Source organism: Syngnathus scovelli, chromosome 7 (assembly GCF_024217435.2).
Source record: "Syngnathus scovelli strain Florida chromosome 7, RoL_Ssco_1.2, whole genome shotgun sequence".
In the NCBI taxonomy this organism is placed as follows: domain Eukaryota; kingdom Metazoa; phylum Chordata; class Actinopteri; order Syngnathiformes; family Syngnathidae; genus Syngnathus; species Syngnathus scovelli.
Window position 1 is genome coordinate 8,416,665 of NC_090853.1, and position 20,836 is coordinate 8,437,500.

Here is a 20,836-nt window from a genome sequence, read left to right on the forward strand (position 1 = left end):
GGTTGGAGAACACCATATAATTGGGCTTTTTTTTTTTTTTTACAGTAATGAGGGTCATATTCTACCAAGCGGAACCTTTACACAGCGAGGGGTGGATGGCTTATTGATTCCCAGTGTAGTTTTCTGTCATGGCCAAGGTGCTTGAGATGATGGTAATGGATGAGAACAACGAGGATGGCGCTGATGAGGCAATGGATAATGCTGCTAATGATGCTAGGGTGTCATCAGAAGACATCCTAGTAGTCACATTGCTTGACTGAAGGCTGAAGGTGATGATGAAACCTCTGAGGACTATGAGGATGTTGCAATATGGTGCGTACGCGTGTGTTTTGCGTGTTTTCAGGAAGTGACGCTGAGCAGCCAGCCATCTGTCAGCAGATTAATCCTGCCTGTGCTTAGAGATATTACCGGCTGGCTTATCGCCGTGGCAACGAGCCTTCAATCCCAGTCCAGTACAGCCACCATGTGACCTTGCGGGGAAGGGTGGGTCGGTGTTGGACTCAGCAATTACACCAACACACTACAGCACACTTAATGTAATACAATGCATCCGGCACTGTACATACGTGTAAATAATTTCGGAGCCCGCACGTGCATGTAAAGTATAGTAGGCTACAGTATGTCAAGTAAATGTGACAAACATTGGAGGGACATCAAACACACATTTTTTCTGGTCTCATCAGTACTCATCAGGTGTAAGGCGTTTAATCCTGCTGAAAGGTTTTACTGTCGCCAATTCAGTTTCGAAATAACTGAAATAAGTGCAAAAGCTCTTGATGTTGCTTCACTCAGCTTTATAGCCGCACTGGTTCACAAGGGCTGCATCAAATATTTGGCCTATAGAAAATTATAGGGCTATAAAATACACACACACACTCACACAGGTGCGTACACACATACAAGCATTAGATTGAATAACACAAATACATACAAGTCAGGAATGGCGCTGGGCATGATTTAACATTCAAGGTTTAATTCAGTCTTTACATACAGAACATCAGTCAGGAATATACAGTAAACCTTTAAGGTTCTTCAGGTACAGTACACCTTCGAATTTGCAGTTCAAGAGATTTTCATAAAGAGCACAAAGAATGTGTTTTGTATGTTGGATTTATGGTCACAGTTTTTATTGAACCTTTTTAAATTCTGTACATATATCGCACATAATGGTCACAAAGTCTATGCTCACATTTCAAGGGCTGAATTTGTTTGTGTTGTTTATAATGTTCAATTGAATATTAATGACCTGTGGGATGGGAAATATTGGTGCAGTATTCACACCCCTCACAGTAAGAGAAGCCACTCCTATAGTGTGTGCATGCATGCATAGTGAGACAACGGTGGTCCATCAACTTGTAAAATGTTTTCCTCACTTGGACTTATTTATTGTAGAAATGATCGTCCAGAAATTGAAAGGACTACAGGTCACAATCAAGATCTTGAGTCTGAATGACGGTGGCACAGGGATCTTCAATCAAATCCACTGTGCCGGAATCTTTCACTCACCGTAATTAGATAAAGTAATCACTATTGTCACTCTCGTAGATTAGTGATTAGTGAAAGCTGAAATAGATCTAAGATGGCCTGCAGTTGAAACCCCAGTGCAATGCTTTAAATAGTTTTCGACCCCATCCTGTTGATAAAATCTTACTTATATCTAGTGCTCTGAAGATATTTTTTTTTCTTTCTTAAACTATGGCTTCATTAAGTTTGTATCAAAGTCGAAAGCCCTTGGATGTACATGGGCTGAAAATCCCGAAGAAATGAAATTTCTAAATTCACCTGAAGCCATCTTTCAATCAAACAGTCCAGCTCATTTGTCATTGTAAAATTTGGAAATTAAAGTTATTTATAAAAACAGCATGACACCTGTAACCTGCTAGTGTATTTAAAAACAAAACAAAAACAAAAAACGAAATATGCCACAACAAAACAAAGGGCAATAATGGAGGGCGCCTATCATTTTGTCTCCATTAATTTTGGAACGTGGATGTTACAGAAAGAAATATTTGGGGGGAAAATCCCACCCCTCACATTTAACTTACAGGTATTTCTTCTTTTGACACTGTACCAAAACAATGATGTCTTCATTATTTTTGCTAATGTGGGGAAAAAAAGGTGAACTGCTTGCTGGAAACACGGCTTTAAGGTTCTTTTGGCAGTTGTATAAAGAATTACATGATAACCGAGTACACCTCTGTTTTAATGATTTCCTGAGGAATCTGATTGTTAGTAGCTGTATTATAAAATTGGTGAAGTGTTTGTGCTGTTAGTCATTTGTAACAGTCAAGCTTGATTGTAAGGACAAGTGCTTTGTAAACTGAAAAACAAAAGATCCACATTGATGTCTATATTTAGTTGAAGTCTAACCGCAATAGCACCAGCACCATAAATTTAACTTCTATAAAAAGGATTTTTGTTTCAAAAGGTCACAACTACTTTATTTCCTGAGTCTGTTGGAATGAAACAACCATTTTGCAAATGTAATTCTCTGAACTTGTATTTAATAAATTAAAGTTTTAAAATGGTATATCAATTAAATAATGTGCTATGATCTGAACCTTGGAATGTTCTGGTCTAGTTAGCATCCCTATATAGCACTGCATACCCTGTGTTATGCTGGATTTATCGGCTTGTAAAGCTGAACCTCTTGTAAAATAATTTAAAGGTATTTTCATATGCTTCCTAAGGTAAAAGGCTGACTGTTGGGGTCATACAAATCTTTTGGGTGTCTGTAGAACTACAATCACTGAGTTGTTATTATCTGTACTGTCTGAACACCTTGGTCATCTATATACACGCTTGGCATTGAGATGCAACAGCTTGCTTTGAAAAAAAAAAAAAAGGATTTAAAGTTATTGTGAAGGAAAACTGAAACATGCTTAACCTATCCATAACACATGCAGTTAAAAAAAACAAATCAATTTTGCATATCACTTTGGCAAGGGAGGCAATATAAAAAAATTCTAGTCTTTTAGGCTCTCTTGTAATTTTTTTTAACTCTTGATCTTTTACATACAAAAAAAAAATCCTTTTTGACATGTTACTGCACAAAAAGAGCAAAAGACAACAAAATGAACCCACATGTCATAAAGATACGCAAATAAGATCTTCAAAAACTTGCATAAATTCACATTGATGAATAAAAAAGTTGACTGTGGAGAGTAGTGGAATGTTGGAAGAAATTTGCCTACTTTGGGTAGTGGTGGACAATTGACACTTGTGTTGCAGTAGTTGGCCTGCAAGGAATCATGTGTTCAAAATGAAGGCTTGATAAAGCACACATTTTTCCCAGTAGGTCCTTCTACACCCACCCACCCACACACACACATTCACACATAAACACATATACAAGCAACGTGTGTGTCTTGGGCAGCTACATACATGTCCAACGTGTGTGTCCAGCATTCTTTAAAAATAGAGTGTAACCCCAACGACCTGTGTTGTCGAGATGAGAGCCGTTCTGGGCATTGACTGCAGAAGGAGCTGCAGATAGTACAGGACATTGGCTTGGCTTTAAGGCTCAAGGTCAGTGATAAGCCTTTTCTACAAGTACGAGCTCTGACTGAAGAGGAAGCCAAGATGGCAATTCTATTATTAGGTATTGTGGAGTGTCGTGTCAGTGTATCTGCCCCTCACTTTCAGCGGAACACAGCAATCCCAAATGAGGAGCATCAAAGATGCTTGGAAGAGTCTAAATCTGGGGATAATCACCTGGAAGAATCAGAGAGATTATGGGAGTGGGAGAGAGTGGAGAAGAGGGCTTTTGTCAGCTACATCTTTTGTTCTTGTAGCTCCAAGACAAACTAGATCTTGTCCTTATTGACATGAGAAGGCCATGTTATGTTATGTTATGACACAGATTTACAAATGTAACGCTAATGGCCTAAGCGTCAGTCTTGATTTTATTGGATGTTGGACAATGGGTGTTGATTTCATCCTCATTCACCAATGGTGGCCTCCCACAACAATTATATTATAGTCATCTATGTGCCCAAATAATCCTGTAAGGTTTGGACTTTACAAACAGTCTTGCATCAGAGCCCCACTGAAAACTAATGGAAGTAGTGTGGAACCTCAATAGCCTCTAAATTCGAGCAGAACCTTGGCATTTGACACGGCATAATGTGTGATACTGCTCCGATCGGAAAGTATCGAAGAATAAACTATGTGCGTGTTTAGATGCATCTTTGGCTTTTTAGCAACAAAAGGAGAACTGACCTCATCGGGGCATAGGCCAACATAGTCCCATTTATCGTGACACGCGGAGACCCTTTTCTCCTATGAATCAAATTATACATAAAAGGAGAAGAATTTACACCAGAACCAGCATTTGTTTTGTTTTGTTTTGTTTTGTTTTGCTTTGTTTTGTTTTGCTTTGTTTTGTTTTGTTTTGTTTTGTTTTGTTTTGTTTTGTTTTGTTTTGTTTTGTTTTGTTTTGGTTTGGTTTGGTTTGGATACTTTGATTTCTGCTATTTCCGATGAGAAATATTATTAAAAATCACAACTCATCAAAGTTTCCACTCTATCAGATGTGTCTGATTGTAAAATACAATATATTGCAAGATCTTAACAGCAATAATATGTAACAAGATTGCCTCCAAATTGTTGGTATGTTTTTGTGTGTGTTTGAGTTGTGTGTCCATACATTTTACTTCAGGTAATATTCCAAATCATGACTGTGTGGCTCACACCGAATTTGTAAATCTTGTGGCAACCACTTGAGGATTGCGCACAGGTAGCCTAGGCCAAGAATTTCAATCCGTAACCTCTCGACTGTGCGTCAGTACCACTACCCACTACACCACCGTGCCGCCCCATTTACTGTAATTTTCAAAATAAATTCCTTCAGTCAACCACTCTCCCACTTGTCTTTAAAAATCAAGGTGCAACACTTTCCAATGTTTTTTTTTTTCTGATACTTTCATTGCGCTCTTTTGCTAGTCTCTTACATTGCATGCATGCCGAAATCCACTCAGGAGATCAATGCACAATAAAAATGCTCAAGACAATCTACAACTCACTGGGTTACACAGTTGGATCATTCAATAACATTGCATCATGTAAACATGCCTTTTTCACATGGCCTTAGTTACTTGAAGCTGTGCAGCTGATTTTCAAAAAGCATATCAAGGCTCTCTATGGGAAAAAACAATGCAGATTAGCATGTTGTTGTTTTTTTTAAAAAAAGCATTGCATAAAACAAAATCAGGTGCACATCCTCAAAAAAAAAGACAAACAAAGCTCATAACCATTCCTTCCCCGTGCCAATAAACAGTTTCACCAGTGAAAAAAACAGACAGTTCATACATTTGGAACAAAAACAACAATGTCACAAACGCTCCACCCATAAAGATAAATAAATCTATTTGGATATACTCTAAATGGATAAATATCACTCATATACTCTGCTCATCTTTTCAACGATAAATTGGTCTCTCAATGATGGCACCTTTGCGTTCTAAAAAAAAATGATAACACATTGTGATATTTAGAATACATTTCAAGTCCTCGGCTCTCCTTCGGTTCCCTTTTCCCACTCACCCTTTTGTTTGGGATCTCCCTCGACCCACAGCACCCTGGAATCCAGCTAGGAGGAACGTTTGGTTTGTGCTTTGGGAGAGACAAACGTTCACACACCAAGCCCATGTGTTCATTCGTTCCTCTCCAACATCTACGTAGAAGGAGAACAGCGAGGGTCATTACTGTCATCCAAACCCCCTCTGGGCTCTACATAGCTGCCAACTCTGGTGTAAGAGTGAGCGAGAGATGGGGAAGAGGAGCAAAAAAAAAATGTGTTCATGGTACTAGCTGTGTTTGTGTTAAAATAATATTTTGCCAAGAGACAAAACATAAACACCATCATTCTTCTTCTCTTGGCTTTGGCTTGGACGGGGGTGACGATGATCAGAAGCAGCTCCTTCTCGCTTGGCTTCACTTTCAGCCGCAGGAGGAAGCCACTGAGACACGCTCCCCCCCCCCCCCCTCCCATTCACACGTTTTGCCAAAGCGTCATGTCCCCCCTCCCCAGTCTCTCACACTCACCAACTCGCCTCCTTTCTCCTGTCCTGCCTCCGACAGGTCTTCCGTTCCTTCTTTTTGTGCCGTTGCCGCTCATCCTCCCTGTCCCGTCCCTTTTTTCAGGGAAGCTGACATAGTCCAGAAAAGCACCATGGGATGCATCAAAAGACTGCCATCTTCTCCCGCAGTATCCCCAAATAACACAAAGCAGCCCCAGTTGCTTGTTCCCTGTCCAGCCCTGCGAGGATTTGTCTCTCACAGTTACGAGAGACAAGAGGGCTGAGGAGCTCGTAGTAAAAAATGGCAGTCAGTCTCCAAAATGAGATTCAAATGTGTTCATCATGAGTCTTAGAGTCCTGACTCGGTTCTCTAAGTGATCAAGATGGACTCTTCGTTGTCATTCCATCATCACAGAAAGTCATTCATCTAGTTGGACCACTGCGGTATATCTTCATTGCACTCAAATCATAATGACTTCATTCTCACACTCGCACATTCATCCCACTCCTCTTCCTCTACTCTTCACCATCAGACGTAGGCTGACTCACTGGACTGTGTGCGCCCCAGGTTGGGCGGTTGGGACAGATGCGCCATGTCTTTCTTCCTGATCTCACAAATGGATTTCCTGCGGGCTTGGACGCCCCTGATGGCCGCTTTAATCTTGCGCCAACCCAGATGGTTGAGCTCGGCCAGGTTGAGCACCACGCAAATGCCGCTCACGGCAAACATGAAGACCAGGAAAACCGTTTTTTCCGTAGGCCTGGACACATAGCACTCCACCTCCTTCAGACACGGGTAGCGGTCACATTCGAAAATCCCAGGCACGCTAAAGCCATAGAGGAAGTATTGGCCGGCCAAAAACCCAATCTCCAGTGCGTTTCTGAACACCACTTGAATGATGTAAAAGCGTGAGATCCCTTCTTGTCGACGTACTTTGGAGCTTTTGCTGTGCGTGAGGCCTCGTGGGGCATTGGGGATCTCCTTGACTTCCAAGCAATCAGGTTCTTCCTTCCCTCCGCCACCGTCGCCACCGTGCTGAACTAAAATCCCATTAATGTTGCGGAGTTTTCGCGCCCCATCCCTTCCCCCGTAGTCCCGCTCCATTATGGGATAAAGAAACGAGTAGCGTCGGTCCCTCTGTTTGGCCGACTGGTGGACGGAGTAGGTTATGAAGCACAGGCTGGGTGTGCACACCAGTATGATCTGGAATACCCAGTAGCGGATGTGGGAAATAGGAAAGGCCTTGTCATAGCATGCCTGGTTGCAGCCCGGCTGCAGGGTGTTACAGATGAACATGGTCTGCTCGTCCTCATACACCGTCTCGCCTACAATAGCCACGATCAGGATGCGGAAGATCACAACCACCGTCAGCAGGATCCTGGAAAGGGAAAAGAAAAAAAGAGAGAAATGAGGAAATCAATTCTTTCCTGCACAATCAACCATCTGGATCTTCGTTTATTGAAAGGGAAATGGAAACCCACTGGAATTTGATTTAAATATTCAACATTAATTACAATCGAGGGACGTTTGATGGAATGTGGAACAGGGTGTCCAGCATTTTTTCTTCTGTTGCTCCATGCTTCATACTCTTCAAGGGCCTATTCACATGCAAAATTTTCAGAGAAGCCTCAAATGTTTTTTTTTCAGACATGGGAAAAATAGTGCTTCCATACGAGACAGCTAACCCTGTTGTCAAGGTTTAGGAATATACATTTATTTCTTCTCCTGGGAAAAAAATAAATGTGTATACAGGTCAAGCATTCAAGTGCAATTTCTCATATTGGAATTCCTAGTCGGTGAACGCATCATTTGACCAAAGTGTGCAAACCACAGTGGCTTTGCAAAGGAAGGCAATGTACTATAGTCAACAAAGAAGATCTTGACTGACGTGTGACCTACTCTCCAACCGCTTTGTCTTAACACTTTAGACACAAAGTAGCTCTGAAAGAAATGGTCCATGCATATGAATGGAAAAAAAAAGGCAACTGAGGAGGCTTTGTGTGTCCTCTTCACCAGGAAGAGCTTGGTCACAGAGGTAAAGAAATAGAAAACACCGCGTTCATGATGGAGTGTGACACACTGTCACTTCTTAGCTACTGTTCATCCTGATGAGCACCAGGGAAGAAAAATTCGATTCATCAGCAAGGTAGAAAATGTCACAAAATGTCCTTGCACGGGCAATCCCATGACTCACATATGCTATGTGTTTCTTTCTTCTGTTTTGTTTTCAGTGGAGCTGCAAATCGTGTCAAAAATAAACAGAACACAACAAATGAGAGTGCCATATGGTAAAAAGTAGATAAACATGAAGCTAGTACGGTATGTGTGGTTCATTTCGGCATCCTTGATATCGTTACACATACTGTACTGTATGCAATGTTAATAATTTGAATGAATCTATGTGCTATTTATAAGACAGTGGATGCCCTTTGAATCATTTGCATCAAATGCTGGCTTAACATAGCTTTACATCATGTGTGTGCTTTTTTTATGATGAACACACACGCACACACATACAAATCAGTAAACACACTCTCATTTTGTTGTAGTCTTCCTCTTCTCTTGTTCCTCTACAGTGAAATAATTTACTTTGTTTCTTGTCTTCCCTCATTTATTTTTCAGATCTAAGGCCAAGCAAACAGCACTTCAACAGCAAGCTTTTTGCATTTCGCTGCAAGTGTGTGAAGTTTGGCTGTCTCACTCTACTTGTACTGTACGGTAAATCGCATGCAAACAAGAATATTTCCGTTGATTGAGCGTTGCCGTGAAGTTTGAGTCCAGTTCCACAAGATCATCTCTCAGTAATCACCACCATAACGAGAATCTCATGAATAACAACATGATGAATGGCTCTTCTTACTCCATGTGACTCAAAGTGCACAGCATTAAAAAAGCACATCAAACCTGACCTCATTACATTAATCATGGATTGATGGGTTTTGTGTGCATACAAGTCAAAAGATGGTGACATATCAAAGTGAATTTTCAGGCACTGTTGTGAATTTGCTGTGTGTGTGTGCCTGTGTGCGTGCGTGCGTGTGTGTGTATGCATATAAAGGCTTCTGAACATGATTTAGGAATGTCTAAATGAACATCATCTTGCTCGCTTCTTTCACTCAGCACATAGTATAATTGCACAGGGAGATGTTTCATCGACTTTGTCCACCTGAATGCGGGCTCGAAACCGTCTATCAAGAATATATAAAACCTCTTTACCGTTACCCAAAAAGTGTCACTGCTTATTGGAGCACATCTAATGCGTATGTCGCGATATTGTGTGATAGATAGAGGTGATCAAATTGCTAAATGAATTTATATAAATAATCCATCTTCATAGTCCTTGAAGTACTTCTTGTCAAGTCACTACTGGTACCAACATAAACGGTAGCCCTATAAATTGTTTACAACCATATAATAAGTAACTAATGGCAAAATCATTTTTTAGCTGGTTATCAAAATCTGGTCTTGGCTCAACATTTAGCTAATATTGTGTACTTTAGAGTTACCAGTACAGTATCTTATCTGTTAAATCACTATGAACTACTCCGAAAAGCATTTTTTATTTGTGTTAAATTATAAAATTATAATGTAAAAAATGTGTTTTTACTTTCTTTCCCACAAGTACATTACCCCTAGAAGAGGATTTGGTAGGGGGAAAAAAAGCACATCAAACTATAAAAGAATTTACAGTTTTTCTCTTAGTCCTAAGTAGCTGGAAGATGATCCTACTGTTTATGAATACAATAGCACTGCTACTTTGTTAAATGTGAATCCACAGAAAGGCCCCTGGCCGCTGAACTTGAGACTTTGCCAGATAACCGTTGGATTGAATTTAGTAGTGTGACGGGAAATCTACCAATCACGGTCGTTTTGCCAGTCTTGTGTGGCACAGATGTGGATTCACAGGGCGGAGATAATCCTTTCCAGCGCGTGAGGGCACGCAGTTGACATGCGCCTCTCATCCAAACTACAAACCACTGATGACCTCCAAAGTGGAAAAATATGACGACATTTTTTTTCAATCTTCCCACCTGTGATGAGCTGCCAAGAGTGAGTGGGGATGCAGAACAATTCCATTTTAGAAAAACAGAAAAAATATTTGTGCCCTTGTAATGACCATGTTAAGAAGCTTAGTGAGCAGATAATTCACAATAGCACAGAGAGAGACAGTGCGGCACTAAGCACAAAGCATATACTATATATCATATATCTGCAAAATATTTCAACTAGCCGAGTTCAAGAAAAAAAGGACATCAAATTGCGTTCCAGGATGAATTAGTTCCAGACAGGGATAAAAAGATTATAAAGTCACCCAAAAAAAAAAAAAAAAAAAAAAAAAGCCAGTGAGGCTGAGACATCTTCTCCTTAAATTAAAAGAGGAACCTGCCAGTGCCAGGACAGTATGTGAGAGATTGAGGGGGGAGTGGGGTAGTAAGGAAACCAGTGATGGAAGAAAATCTCCACGGAGAATGAATTATATAATAGTTTCAACACGCAAACCCACTGCATGTAATCTGTGACTGGGCCAAGGGAGGATTCTTGCTTTAGCATTTTTTATTGTTAATGCCATCAAATAGCTTGAGATTATCATAACCCATGCAGTAAAATCCCCGCCTTACCCAATCACCCTTTTGTCTCAGAGTCAGAGAAGAGATCTGAAAGAACATTTACACCTCCACAGGAGACAAGAAACCCTTCTGAATAAATTTATAAATTACAAATCAAATTCTGCAACCAATTCATGCTGCAGAAATGCATTTTTTTGTTTGCACACATCAAATTAGTGAATGGCATTCTTGCTCCCAAAAAGAATCAAAAATAGTTAGACCTCATCTCCCCGCACTTTGGTCACATTTGTATTCATATTAGCATGTTTGAACACGCTCACACCCTCTGCTCCCAGCAGACGCTGTTTGTTGTTCCCTTTGAATAATATTTTGCCTGTGTGACCACGCAGGCGTTGGGGATTATGCGAAAACATTACACCAACACATCTCATAAACCGAGCGCAGCAATTGGGTTTCTGCCATGCTACTGTATATTCATTGTTTTCCCTCTTCATTATAGAAGATGTTTAGGTAGCCACTTTGCATATGTATAATGTGGTGAACCATACTTATTAATTGTGCAAAATGATGATCCTGAATAATATTATGGATGTGCCAACTATTTGGTAATGTTTTATTTTATTTGAGACATTAGACACAGCTCTTATTATGATTACTGCAAACTACAAAAATGTCATACCATTTTGGCGACACAATACTGTACATTAATCTGGGATAAGAAGTTGGAGGCAAAGTAGAGGAAGTCATCAACAATGAGAGATAAGAAGAAAAGGGAGAAAAGCAGCTGAGGTTCCTTACCTAGAAACCCCATCTAAACCACTCCCCACCCTTCCTTTGCCGTTTTCTCATCTCTTCTATCCCCTCTCCACTCAACTTCCTTCTGCCTGTTACCAAGGCAACAGGCGAGGAGCAGAAAGGAGATGCAGGGAGAGTGGCGCCGAGCAGCAAAGTAAACTAACACAGCTTGATTTTGCTGGGGTTCTATTGGACCAGCCGCACGCTGCACGGTTGACTGCGATGTTGAAGATGCTTTGAAGATTTGGAGGGAAAATAGGCCCTATTGCCCTCATTTTACTTCATGCATAATTCATTTCGAAAGCTTGCTGGAAACTTAATGAATGGTGCCCTTTTGAAAAGAAATTGAAGAAGGTATTTCATTTAATGGCGGTGCTATTATCAGAGATTTTTCTCTGCTGGCAGCTTTTTGACTGTGATGCAAACTTCTACAATGTAATGGCGGACCAGTTTTTTTTTTTTTTCAGACTGGCACCTTTAACCTTCATCACTTGTTCACTCTGCTTAGCTTTACCATTTCGCAGCTCGCCTCTCTGTCCCTCCTGTGTCTCCATCTTTACTCGTAATTACATTTCTTTCCTGGTTTGCTCTTTTGTTGACTTCCGCTTATAGAGCCGCCCGTCTTCCTGGAATGTTGTGTTACTAACGGTCAGTTGCTTGTTCACTCATTGTACACTTAGGGAGCAGCATGTGCTGGTTTGGAATCAACTGCAATGGTGCCTTCCAGACATTTGGGAAGTTCAACACAACACAGCTTAAAAAGATCTAACATTTTGTCCCAAATTCTTCAGGTCTTAACTTTTAATCCATTCCTCATGATACAATATTCCACTTAACACCGACTAAGATTTAATTGCAAAATACAGCAAAAAACACAGCAACCTGGACAGCCTTTTTTTTTTTTTTTTTACATTTCTCATATTACTTTATGTACTTTGCATTTGTGGTATATCCTAAAAATATTCTTCTATTAGTTTGCATTTTCAGCAGTAAAAAGTGAATATTTTGTCAATAATAATTTGATGACTTTAGAATTTTTCACGTACAATTAACAGCTCTAAAAACCCATTTTGTCATTTGCTGTGGCATCAATATGACATCACATGTGCTCAGATCAGATAACGACCAATCACAGTTTAGCTTGTGAACGTCACATCAGCCGTGATTGGTCGTTACCCGAGGCCCTGAGCACATGTCAATTTCCATTGACAGCAAGTTGAAAAATTTTACAAGAATACATATATATAAATATACATAACACTGTAGCTTTAGATTGGCATCACATAGAGGCTGAAATCTGATTGGTCGCTCAAAAAATATACAGTACAGAATGCAGTGCAGCTAAGAGAAAGTTTGAAATGAAGAGTCTGTTGGGAATATATTAAAACAATTTCATGAAACATATATTGTATTAGAACTCAGGTTGTAAATATAGGTCAATGCTGACAATGTTTTGGCCTCTAGCCATCTATAAACACACAACGCCGAGGCTTACCTACTGTTGTGTATTTTTAATGAATTTATTCAAGCACCTGACTGGATGTGGTTTTTCATGCTAACACAAACTATCAATAATTTCATCCTGATCTTATCAAATATGAATTCTCAATACAGCTTCTCTACTAGACTATCATCCTTGCTGTGGTTTATCAATAGCTCATAGTTCACAGCAGGTCATCTGGAATCAAACTATAAACACACACACACACACACACACGTGCACACACGCACACACAAACACACACAAACACACACTCATAAGCCCACAGGGATGTTCCGGGGCTTGAGGCCAGTGACAGAAGGAGTGATGTGGCTGCACTCTCTCCTGCTGACAGACCTTTATACTGCATGGCCACCTTTTTCCTAACAGGCATGCACGCACGCACGCACACACGCACACAGAACTACACTCAAATGCATAGAAAGATGGAGTGTACCTACATGACAGACTCTGAATATTTATCTGTGACATGGTAAGGACACCTCTTCATTCACATGCACACAAAGACTTTTTAATCACAGACAAACAAAGTCTCCCAGATGTTGCAGGGCGTCACAAAGCCGATTGTGTCTGACATTGCCAGGTTCACCCAATCCCGTCAGAGAAAGATGAAAATAAATTTTATACCAACTAGGAATAGTTATTTACTACAGCTCCGTCTGGGATCCTAAACATGTGGTAACATAAATGAAAACGGGTTTCCTATCAGGTTGTTCCAAATAATCTCATTAACGTCAGTTGTATTCATTATTTCAGACACAATGTTAAATAAACACCTGCACAATAATGTAATTCAACTTGAGTTCTATTGTGTGCGATTGTGTTTGTAACTTCATTCATTTAATTCAAAGCTTCCATTCATCTCGCAAATTCTATGGTTCACACACAGTCGAAATTGTTCTTGAATAAACAATGTCGTGGAAGTTCCAATCAGGTTTCAAAATGATGCATAGCACACAGTCAAGCCTGTTATGGGTCTACAGTGCTGTACTTTATAAGCACAGAGTAATATAAATTATAATATAATCATAATTATTTAAAAAATTGTGTATCATCATAATTCAATGCGTACTGTGCTGCGCTTGTGTCTGCATGCCTTTTTCACCAAGTATAATACTTACAGACAAATTACACAATTTGATGATGAAACGTCTCAACGAAAATGCAATAATATTAGTTGTTTTTTTGCGGAGAATGAAGAATAAGGAATAGATGCCTGTGGACAAACATAAGAGCAGCATAGCTATGTATGTATTCCATGATGCACAAAATGAAGTGCCTATCATAGAGATGGAAAGAAAATAAATTCAAAAATTCTTTCTGATTATTGTTATTACTGCTGCCAATCGTGACATGCTTGCATTGTCTGCATGCGCAACTAAATATTTCATGTCTGCCCATATGAAGTCCATCTCTATCTCTGCCACAGTCACATCTGTACTTTCATTATACACAATTATAAATACCACCAGTGCAGATATCAGCGAAATTAAATGAGCCGTAACTTGTTGGCGAATGGTTAAATGAGCTATCCAATGGCTATAAACGGGTATTGTTATAATGATGAATGGACTACAGATTAATATTGGAGGGCTTTGGTTTGGGAAACATTCAGTAACACTGTTCACCGGGGTCTCTGTGAAGATTTAATAAAAAATAAATTAAAAAAAAGATGTCGTTACCTTGGCAACAGATTAAGGGATCAAGTAAGGGTGAAAATAGAAGCACACGCACCAAAAATAGACTCACAAAAATATACTTCTGAGAGCTCATTCACAGTAGATCAATGGCACACGTGACAAGCACAAGGAGTGACATGATGTGTCACCATGGAAACATAACAGCCATCGGGTTCTTGGTTTAGGATTTTGCTTGTAAGGTTGAGTTAGAAGCAGGAGCAGAAGAAAGAGCAGCAGGAAAGAGAAAGAGAGCAAAAGCCTCAGGGGGGGGGGGGGGCAAATGAGGGGAGGTGGGGGGCTGGTGAGGAGGGAAACACAGATAGAGAGAATTGATGGGCATAATCCAGATTAAAACTGTGGGTTTTGGACAATCCCGAGTAAAGAGTGTTGCATTCATGCCAACTCCCTACCCTCTGTAGCTCTCCCATGCCAAGCTCCAACACAAATCAGGCGCTTTGGCACATGCTGGGAGCCTCCATCACACACAAACACACACACTCACACATCATGGTCAAAATTGGCACCACCATATCATTTTATTTGAATTCACTCTTATTTGAAGGGGAATATAAATGCAAACATACCAGGGGAAAGTATGGAACGACAAAGTACAGAAAACGTAAGGTAAAGCGGGTTACTGTGTGATGGAGATGTATGTGATATGTTTTTGTTTTTTTTTTGTTCTTATCTTTAAGGTTTAGTTCACACTTTACTGAAGTATAATATTCAGGAGTATTTAGCCACAAATATAGTTCTCTTCTATTTAGCCACAATTTCACTTGTTGCACTACGCCTTTTTCAGAAATAGCTTTCTTCAGGATTCTGATTAGCTAAAAGGTACTTACACTTGAGAGTTATGGCAACCGCTGCTGCGGACAGCAAATGCATTTTGATTGGTGCTGTACGACTTCAGAAGAACACTCTCATTAAAATTCTCTACAAGTAATTCCCAATGTTTACTTCTGATTACATTGATTTGATGCTTAATACTAAATAGCCCGTCACCAACATCATTAATTACCAAAGAACGGTCAATTAAAAATAAATCCAACGCCAAGGTTTTGCTATAAAATCTTTGAAAACCAAAAACATATCTGTTTTCACCAAAAAGCTCTCTATAATTGGCTTAGAGTGTTATTTATATATTGCCCAGAGTCAAACACGCAAGCTGTAAGGTGTTCAGAGTGAGCTCCACATTTTTTATTCATGATGAGTCAATCACACTGCGAAGAAAATGATAGTGACTCTAAGGTGTCAAAAGCATACACACACGCCCTATTTTCTTGCCGAGCGCAGGTCAAGTGCAAAGCACAGTCTAACTGTGTGCATAGGTGGAGTTGTTTTTTGGGGGGGAAGGGGGGTAAACGCATGGAGTCAGAAATGCTTCGTTGTGGGAGTGATTTGCTTCCCAGCCAATTCAAGCTGCTCCTCTTATTTCCTTTAAATTCAGGGCAGGAGAGGTTCATGGCAGAAAAGCTAACTCACTGGAGTCAATGCGGGAGATCGAGGTGTGTCAAGTACATTTACAAAGCCCACTTCCAACTGAGTTCAAAAAGCCTGCCAGTGTTTGAAGATAGCAAATGTTCAGTTCTCGTCAGGGTTTGTTCAAAGTTTGCCAGATATTTGCCAACAGCTTTAATGTGTTTTTTGTCACAAGGAAATTTTGAACATGTTCAAAACAGTCGGCGACTATTAAAAAGGCTCTTGGGGAATTTCTGGCGAACGTCTTTGTGACTGCCACCTTGGACAAATCCAGACAAAGATGAAAATTCTCTACCTTTGCAAGGATTCAATGAACGTTGTCATAGGTATGAATGAAATGCCTATAAATAAAATCCATTATTATTATTATTATTGACATCCACTGCACAAAACTCAGAATCTAGCTGCCATTGCCTCAATCAAATCTACCATAATAACATTACACCACCTGCACCACAACTTAGACCTGCTTTTAGCAGTTCCAAAGATTAATCTACTTTCAGTCATAAAATTGTCAGGTGCACTGGGGGTGTGTAAAAGAAAACACACTTGGTCTGCCAGAAGGCCCAGTCTAGTGCAACGCAGTCTGCCAAATTCCCAAACATGATGAACTAGACTTGCCCCAACAGTTTTTGTGCCGAGCACATGTGTGCTATGTACAAAAATAGCGTCCATAAAGTCAAACGTGCTCAGTGTTCTAATAGCCTAAATACATCCTTGTACATTAGAGACCCCGGTGTGAAGATGCAGCCAGCCAATGACGGGAGTTGAGCAGAGTGAGGTTAAACAAAAATAAATCAATCTGCATCATTTTCATCTTCATGTGAGAGGTAGCACATGAATGATTGAATGATGCAGTAAGAGCCCAGATGAGGATGATGACAAAACGCATAATAAGAGATGTCACAATATTAAAAGTGCCTCACTATTGTTATAGTAATTACTTCTTGTCTCTGCTGATGTGCTTAAAATGAAATTTTATTTGGCATGACGCTTCTCAGTGCTGCTATAATGTTCCAATTACTTATTACAGCCAAGTGGAAGCCTGTATTCAGTAAGTCGAGTAACCCATGTGACCAAAATAAGAAATATCTTAGGTGTTGTACTTTTTGTTCTATGAAGCACATTGAGTTTTCCTGTCTATGAAACAAATATGATGACAACTGCCAAACATGTATCCAGAATCTGCACCTTGATCAAATTAAAAAAAAATCAGGTTACACCATCTGTGCCACAATTTAGGCTAGGTGGTAGTATGAGTGGCCTGAAACGTGGCCAAAAGGTTTCAGATAAGCAGCGTTAACTTCTGTGGTCAAATAACCCAAAATATATTTCCATGCATGTGACCGAGAAGTCTTACGAGGGTATGAAACTATAAGCATTAGCATGAACGTACAAAAAGGATGTCATCTTATGCTTATTAACAAACCCCAAATTTATACATACAAGTATTTAAAGTACTACAATGACAATGTCCAGTAATCTACCACAATTGATATCGCCATTAAGACTGTAGTTTGGTGAGATAATTGTTTCCTTCTGATAATTAAGATCATATTCAGATCAAACTACTGAGGATGCTGACAGGTCATGTCTTCATCTTAATATGTCATCAAGCATCTTATTCAAAAATGCAGATGGACGAATATAATCACTGGACTCTACAGAAACTAAAATTCTGGAAATTCTGCATTTCCAGCATACTGAGGTAAATGAGAATGGCAAAATATTACGAACACTTCTGAGTAGAAAGCGAACCCATTGACCTTATTAAAACTACTATTACAATCATAAATGTACAGCATTGTTACACCTGTCTGACAATGTCAGCCAAAAGTAGGTATCATCCCATAGTCTCATGCACACAGCCCCATTTCCATGAATTGCACATGATTTGACTCTTTTTTTTTAAACCACCACAAACATTATAGTCATCAAAACCAGGAAAATTAGTCAGGAAAATTATGTGCCTTATTCAAGTGCACCATAGGAAATGAACTTGGAACACTCGGTAACAGTTTCTAAAATTATCAACAAATGAGATTGTGCGGCAGAGTACCTAATGTAATTGTCAGTGGATTAATATTGTACCTCTTTTACCAGTCAGAATAATGTGATATATTAGTTCACCATATACTTAAAATATACATTCCAATGAGCAGCGTTTTGGATATGTTTGCATAAGTCTTAATATGTTGCTAGTTCAAATGTGAGTATACTTAAACAATGAGCTATAAGATGCTAACACTAAACCTGTAAGCCATGCTGAGTCACCCTCATGGAGAAAGCTCCCGGAAGGTTAACTTTGATTTGCGGACTATGTAAAGAATATGAATGACAAAAAATATATATTTTCCAACCCCAGCTCTAAATTTTCACACATTTGTATTCAAGATGGTTTTGTTATTTTGACACATGCTTAAAGAAGGATGATACACGTGAGTTGCGATAGGACGTACAGTACAAATGCTTCGCACCAGTAATCTCCCTGTGGATCACCTTAGGTCATTTTAATAATCAGCTTCTTACAGCCTCACTGTAAAGCCAGTGACAATACAGCCCACAACTCCCCAGGGGTTATTATGGAGATATAGATGGAGAAAGTGTGAAAGCAGACACAGTAAAAGATGACATGAATGAAAGGCACAACTCTCACTTGTCTGCTGTAACTTTTTTTTCAAGAATCACTCAAGGGAATTGGACAAAAGCAAAGCAATACCTATTTATGGTGTCGTGCCTTTCTTTTTTTTTCCTCGGCTCATGTTTGCCAGATCAACTTCCTGCCATATAAACATAATCATCCATCACCTCCGTGAGGGTTGTGAAGGATTTGCTAAACAAAAGCATATAAAGATCTAAAGGTCATGTGATGACAGAGCTGTGCCCATCAACAAACACAGACAGAGGCACGTATAAATACCGCTCACTGATTAATATTGGTTTTAGGTTGCTGTGGCACAGGACTGCTGAAAGAGGACATGTGGCATAAACACGCACGCACGCTTTCCTCGATGGAAGATTATACCTGAGTGACGAAGCCCATTTGATTCAGTCATGCAGATCGGGTCAGTCTATGTCATGATTAAAAAAAGCAACTTATGTAAGAAAGAACAAACACGTTCTTGATCACCTACATAGAAGCGTACCAAAAAAAGACACCAATAGATCTTTATCTTCAATGTCTTGTCTCCTAAAACCTCGCCACAAAACTGTCCCCGGTAAAATGTATTTATGCTTTAAAATGCCTTCGGTCCCTGCCTTAATTCATAAACAGTAATACGGAATGGCCTAACTACATCAGACATTCACGTTAGTTAATTTGAATTTAATGGCTAATTTCCAAACAACAAACAGTGCCTGTACCTTATTACATCAAACTGTATTAAGATATATTAGTACAAGTATTAATGGGAAAATCAAGGGGATATCGTATCATACTAATAATATGAATAAAGAAAATCCTACAAGGGAGCACAGAATAACAGTGATGTTTTATTTTATGACAAACATCCATGAGCTTCTTAAAGCTTTAATTATTCACTCATCATTTCATTTGCAGTGACCCGTGAGTATATTTATAATGCAAATGGACAAGGTCGAAGACTATTTAAGTGTCCCACCTTCAATCAACTCCCACTTCCTATGCCATTACTGCAGATCAATATCCTTAGAGTGGGAGGATGCATTTGCATATTTAGCACTGCTATATTGTCCAATGGTGGGACCAGTGGGCGTAAGCTTACAGAGACATCCCCAGCGATGTGTTGACAGCGGTTGGATAGAGAATGCTTATCCTCCATGTGTACCGACGGGAACGCCGTCCCCCACTTTGTCACGTGGAAGTCGATTTACAGCTGGACCACAGCCAGTAATGGCAGAAATAAATCATGGGGAACAGGTGAATACACAAGCGCACAGAATCCCCCTGAACAGAAACCCATTTAGGCTTAAGTAAATCCATTGAAAGTCATGTTTTATACAGTGTGATGAAGTCACACTCTGGATCGGCAATTTTCTCTTATCAGCACGTATTAAGAGACTCGCTGTCATCTCATGGTAGAAATGTGACGCCCTGGTCCCATAGAGCAATAATTCAGTCACTCTCTTCACTCTTCTGAAAATTGTTTCTGATTCATTTTCAGTCAGATTTATAGTCCTATTTGACAAAATGAATAAAGAAAGCATGGCTCTCTAAGAACAAAAATTACTACACGCCTATTTCATGATGTCACTATTAAATGTTTAAAGTTCCATTCTTGCATGCACATCATACCATGGCAGCTGTCTGGGCGACAAAAATAAACCGCAGAAGATTATGGGAGGATTTTTGCCTCTGGGTGTCCCGGGCGCCCCGCTGAGGTCACGACGCACAGCGGCATCTCGTGACGAGACACTCCTCTTGGCTTCTTCCCAACGCCCCGCAGACAGTAGCCATGTGTCTGTGTGCATGTCTGTGAAGAAGTGCTCTTTGCTTGCTTCGCCTTCACCTTGCCTACATCTCCATCAGCAGTACCCGCTTTTTTTCTCCACATATTGCAGCTGGTCAGTTCATCTTTAGTGCTCAGCATTCTTTGACTTTCTTCTCAATTTGAACTACTTAACACTCCCGCTCTCAATCTCTTTTCCATATCAGTGTCACAGAGCGCCTGCAGCAGTGTGACAATTCATTGTCTCATGGAGGAATGCAAGCAAATTCGGACCCTGACGGCAAAATAAAACCAACTGATTCATTTGACAGATTATGTTTGACTTTAAATAATAATTTGCATGTGCAAATAAGCGTGACGGAG

General features: G+C 39.9%; 1 protein-coding gene across 3 annotated transcripts in view; it reads right to left on the minus strand.

The window, feature by feature from the left end:
- Positions 1-952: 952 nt before the first annotated feature.
- The window catches only part of LOC125972156 (gap junction delta-2 protein), a 22,353-nt gene continuing 2,469 nt past the window's right edge, over positions 953-20,836 (minus strand). Inside the window, exons 3-4 of one of the 3 annotated variants that reach the window (XR_007482700.2) lie at positions 6,046-7,399; positions 953-5,674 (exon numbers count right to left, since the gene is read on the minus strand). Coding sequence is in view for 1 of the 3 variants with exons in the window: in XM_049725561.2 (XP_049581518.1) it covers positions 6,550-7,399 (850 nt within the window). In the remaining 2 variants the exon portion in view is untranslated. Of the gene's footprint in view, positions 7,400-20,836 lie in introns of all 3 variants that reach the window. The other 2 variants (XR_007482701.2, XM_049725561.2) reach the window with 2 other exon arrangements.